Here is a 6,000-nt window from a genome sequence, read left to right on the forward strand (position 1 = left end):
GTGAACTCTCGCAGCCGACCACACTACACTAAAAACCTTTTAATAGCCATTTGGGATCCACAATTCGCGTCAACTATAAAAACTACTATTTTTTCGACTTGCGTTAACAGTAAAAGGCCCTTAATGGAATTTTAACGCGTCGCTGTCGAGTAATTTTAGTTTGACTTTCCGGAAAATTAAAAATGAAACGGCTTGTAAACAGCTGCGTCTTTTGCGGCGGTCGAAATGATCTCCAACTTTATATGTTTTTCATGGGATGGGATGGGGTTAGTACATTTTTATTGGGCTGGGATCTTTCGAGAAGAATATGTCGATTATGAAAAGAGTCCTGTGTAACCAACCAGGCACATTGATGAAAACGTCGCGCTCTTGCCTAATAGTCTGTAATATGGTTTTAGTACCTCAGTATCTCACATTTCATCAATTTATGATGTAGAAAAAATTTACAGAATTAAACATTAAACTTAACCGCCTCTTAAGAAATAACACTCGATTGCTATGATTTTACAGTAGACTAATGCCGAACACAAGAAACTTAAGAAGTTGAAAGATGACCAGTTAAGAAACAACTAATATTAATCCGGGCAGTAGATTTACTGACGGAATAAAAAAATTCAGATTCCAGACTTCTCGACCATTCCTATTTCATACAAATTTTTAACAATTATTTCTTTCTCAAGGGCCCTTGGCTGTTGTACCTACTGACACCCAGTTTAGTGATAGGAAAAGCAATATACCTAAATATTTTCGCTGGATTTATACAGGTGTAAAAAGTTTGACTGCCATTACTTCAGCATGAGAGAGAGAGAGTAATTATAAATGAACAAAAAAGTTGTATATTACAGGGGCGTAGGGTTAACAGTTTTCAAAATACAGCGAGAATTAATATTGGGGAGTTTCATCACAATGTGACAACAGCGCTTAACCTGCTGATGCACACCACGTGTAGTCGCGGGAGACTTGTCCTACGGAAAAAATGTAAACAGCTATTATTGTGAAACATTTAGTAAATTTCAAAACAATTGGTTTTCCAATTTTTGAATAAATCAAAAAAGAATATCGATTTTGTAGTACGAAGATAATGTGGTGCTTAAATTTTAGCTCGTATATTAGTAATTGTGAATCTCTTAAAACAGGTACTTAACTTTTAATCAAAATACGTATTTTACACCAGGAAAATTAGCGAAAATAAAAGAGAAACTCGAAAAAAGTCCTATCCGCGAGATTATTGTAAAATTGTCTAAAGGAACATAATACATCTCTCATCTCGTGAGTCAATAACTTTTATTAACTAACTTTTCTATTTAAACAAATAAGTGAGGAAAACAGTTTTTTCACTTTGCAGGGAAAACCATCAATTTTAGCGAAAAGTGACTCTCAGACAGCTTGTAGAGAATAAAATTATCTACAAAATGAGACTTGTTAAATTAAAATCGGTTAATAAACAAAAAAGTTATTGCAAAAAAACAAGAAAAGTGCCCATTTTTTAATTTGTTTATAACTATCGCATTTATTGTTAAAATTTTATAAAACCTATGACAAGTTGAGGGTTTTGTCCTACTTCAAAAGTGTGCCAAAAGTGGGCGCTGTAGGTGCAATAGTTTTCGCACAATTCTATTTGTTTAATCCTCTGTACAGGCGTTAATTTTCAACCAAACATGATTCTGAAAGCGTCATTGTAATCTTAAAGACGTAATTAAGCGACTTATTAAAAATTTCACCGTTTTTTGACATTAACATTCTCAAATTGTGCATTAAAAGACTCTGCGTTTTTCGCTTATAAACAATTTGAATAAAATTGTTGCTATTTGTGCTACCTCACCGAAAATAGTGACAATGGATAGCTGGCGAAAAAATACAAATTTATTTAAAAAAGCACCCTCTACGACCAACAGGAGCCAAGATAAGATTTTTTTTTAAATCGTAGCGCATTTGTTTATAAATATTAAATTAAGACTTGAATTTTTCGCAAAATAAAGTTTACGACGTAAACTACGATTTCCCGTGAATTCCATTGAAAAAATGTGGAAAATTAATGACTCACGAGCCCTTTAAAGAGAAGGTACTCGCTAAGTAAACTGTCCGGCGGCCGGCGGCGTGGTGGTTCAAATTGATGCGCGCTGTAAATTTTGCAATATCTCGGCTTCTATTCATCGTAGAAACTTTTTTTTAAAACTGGGGTAGCTCGACGAAAAAATAACAATGGGCATATTTACGAATTCGTAGAATAGCCCTGAACCCCAGAAAAAATGCATCTTTTATACTTATTTTTTTTTTAATTTACTCAGCCACGAAATTTGAATAATTCTAAATATTTCGAAGTTTCACCCCACGAACGGCGGTGACAACATTTTTAAAATTATGGCGCATGGTACTAGCTATGTCCTGTACAGATTTAGTTTCGCGCAACTCACTCGGTCACAAAATGTCACAAAAATTAATTATTAAACGAAATATTAATTAAAATTTCAATTTCGAAATTATTTTACTATTTTTAAATAAATAAATGAAGCTATCGTTAATTTAAAAAGTTATTTTTTTACATATTAAGCCAGAGTAAACTTAAACTTTTTCAATATTTTGTTAGCTATTTAATTACGATTTAAATGTAAAATTAAAGTAAAAATTCATAAATTATTTTCGAACAAACAGTTTCTTGCAGTTCAAAATAAATCATGTATTAACAAACAGTCCTTGCAAAGTACATCCACCTTGGCGGTTTAAAAATAAAGACATTAACACAAAATCTTCCGCATTCAGGTTTTTATTGGAACAATTACAATGGAATTATTGCCGAGCAGAAAGGAGTATCACGTTGCCTTTAATTAACAATTTAAATAAATAATGGCTCAATAAATCACCGCCCATACGACAATCATTTAATCAACAACTGGGAGTTGTTTATTTGTTTTTGATGGTAAAATAATGGACGATATTAATTTCGCAAAACATCGGTTTTATTACTGAATCACCAATGACAGATCATACTCAAATGCGACATTTGTACTAGAAAAGATTTCACGCATGATTAAACACAGCGCTATAGTTATAAATAAATAAAAAAATTAATGTTTTATTCATCAAATAGATACTGAATTAGTAACGAATAATAAATATCCTCACATGTTTACATTATAGTGTTGCCCTACATTGATAAAAATTATTGATATATTTTTATGATGGCTAAGTAGAAAAAGATTCGTGCCTGCGTTATGCGGTTGCAACATTTTGCCTACATTCACGGTATATTAACAATATATCCACCAATTTGTGATTATTGTAATTGTTCGCAGTTGTAATAAAATCCTATTCCTGTTTCCAATATCTATAACCTCACTGTGAACAATGGCCATCTCAAAAGTGAGTCGTTTTTTACATTTTAGAGCTTTCCAAATGGGTTTAAACTAAAATATAGGCCTAAATATTAATACATATTAAATTAAAAGGAAAAAAACCACTTTGAGAGAAATCGATTAACTAATTTTTCTTCTATTGCAGAGTTGGAGGTGGTGCAAATGGAATCTTCACCCGCCGCCTGGATTTCAGCTCCTTCAATGCCCTGCCGAAGAACAAGCTGAATTCTTATCAAATTAAGGTAAGACCCTTACACACTTTCTATCGAAATTAAACGTAACTGCGTTCAGCACAACTCCAGAACGGCTATCGGACAAAATTCTCCCATCCTTCCACTTCGATTCCACTCTCTCTCTTAAATTAAACTTTAAGGTTTGTTAGTTCGGAAAGAAATTCACCTATTATCATCTAACTGGCGATCTTCAAGGAATTCTCGTTAGGGCTTATTGAGTGAGACGTAAATAGAGATTAATTTGTTTTCGACGTTTCTTTATCTAGCTCGGCCCTAATGAAAACGTTTTTGTCTTGATTAGGAAACTTCGCAAAGTTATTTCCTTTATTATGGAATAATTAATGTAGACATTGTTTCATCAGTCTTTCGCTTCACCCAAATCTGAAACTTCTTCATACTTTAACAAGTAAAACTGATGGAAAATGGAATTCAGTACATGGGCTAAGTAGCGGTAGAAGTATGTATGCCCAACTACATTTGAGGTATGACCCATACAATGAGACACGCTATATCATAATATTTGTATCGTATAATATTTGTATTTCTATCCAAAAAATCAGAATCATGGATAGATAATAAATATTGTGATATTATGTCAAATAGCAACCATGTTTTAGGAAATTCTTTAGAAAAAGAAAATGTATATAGAAACACTAGAAACGACCCAATTCAATTTCGGTACCGTGTATCTGACTGAAATTTTGAGACATTTGATTACATATTCACCCCAACACAGCCTGGGACTTAGTTTTCATCTTTTCAGATATTTTTGCGACGTGAGATAATAATTAGAAGCGTCTAAACCTGAAATTCAATTTCAACACACATTTTTTTGTCCTGCGTCAGGATTACCTGTCTAGACTCGCGAAATTATATTATCCTTGCTACTTTCACACACTCCGCTTTATAACAAAAACGAATTTGGATCGGCCGAGATATCTACAAATCCGTTGCCAAATAATTTGAATTGAACTGTACTTAGGTTAGTCGAACAAAAAGCTTCGATATCGATTTTAATGAAGGGGCTGAAATTGCGTGGGGCAAGGTAGGGTTGCGTAACTGCATTCTTGTTCTCCACCCGACCAGGCCAGTTCTCTGCTGGAAGTGCACCGAATCTTGTGCGTTGTTGCGTTGGTCCGCTGACAGTATCGGGCTGGCCCACCTGGCTGATATTTTGTTTGGCTTCCTGTTATTAAATTAAATATTAAGATTTCTGGTTGTAATGGTCATATATTGAAAAATCTATTTGTTTAAAATGTGAACTATAAAAAGTGAATCAAAAGTCGTGCGTAAAATTTATAATTCTTTTTGGTTACTAGTCGATATAAAAAATCTAAAAAGAGGTTCATTACAAATTTTAATGGAGAGTTGAACAACGTGCATTGTGGTTTCAGTATTGTATGAAACAAGCATATGTAGACATGTCAAAAAACTGAATTACAAGTTATCTTTTAGCTTGTTCTATCTTTCATAACTTGCATTTAGTTGGAGTGGCTTAGGAAGATCTTGACGTCCCGAGTTAGATGAAGACATTAATCTAGCTATATGTTATTAAAAGCAGAACAAAATCCCATGCCTTTTCCAAATAGGCAAATCTCCATCATAGAATACTGATATTCCATCCTTACAGCATTTGGAATATCCAGTCCCTGTTGTAGTCTTACTAACGCGAAGTTGGGTCAGTACTTAAATACAATCAATATCAATAATGATTTATCATAAAAACGCTCTCGTGACCTATTGTGCATGCTGCTGGTAAGAGTTTAAAATAGACTCATGCAAGGAAAGCTCTTGCTCTTCGGCGTGTCTTTGATATCTCAGGTAACAGAAGTGCTGATCCTAAGTATATGTGATTTTTATCATTAAACAAGCACAGTGACAGAGGAATTGTGAGGAAGAAATCCTTCGTGTTGGTGCTCAATCCAATTCCATCTAAATGTATGATTTGTTGAAATACTCTGATTATAGATTAAAGTGTGCTTTAATTGTTACTGTTGCTGCTGCTGTTGTATATGTTATTGCTGGCGTTGTTCCTGCTGCTGGTGTTGTTGTTGTTTTTGTTGTTATTGTTGTGTCTTACGTCTGAGTGTTTAGTCTGATTCTGGGTTTTAGGTTAGGTCAGTGTCATGTTCGTAGAAGTCATGTGTCATTCCTAATGTGGGTTTTGCTTTAACATGCTAATCCCATTTCTGTTAGACCGTTAATCCTTAATAAAAAGTTTGACCTGTCACATACCGTTCTTCCATTGATCGTTGTTTGATCCAATTAGATAGGAACACGGAACAAAAAAGTGGTCTGTTCTTTCAATCATATCCTGTTATTATTATGTTTTTGGATCCACTGAACACGAATCTGAAGTCATTTTGATAGCAGCACCCACATATTCGAGAAATTGCCCACTCAATCCGTAAAAA

At 33.9% G+C, this 6,000-nt stretch overlaps 1 protein-coding gene across 1 annotated transcript in view; it reads left to right on the plus strand.

The window, feature by feature from the left end:
- Positions 1–3,595, plus strand: part of LOC108905497 (headcase protein) — a gene marked incomplete at its 3' end in the record, with an annotated part of 174,861 nt that extends 171,266 nt beyond the window's left edge. The window contains 1 exon segment of the mRNA XM_023454173.1: positions 3,499–3,595. Coding sequence (XP_023309941.1) covers positions 3,499–3,595 — 97 coding nt within the window.
- Between the last annotated feature and the right edge of the window lie 2,405 nt (positions 3,596–6,000).

The sequence above is a fragment of the Anoplophora glabripennis genome, unplaced genomic scaffold, assembly GCF_000390285.2.
Source record: "Anoplophora glabripennis isolate ALB-LARVAE unplaced genomic scaffold, Agla_2.0 scaffold231, whole genome shotgun sequence".
Lineage (NCBI taxonomy): Eukaryota > Metazoa > Arthropoda > Insecta > Coleoptera > Cerambycidae > Anoplophora > Anoplophora glabripennis.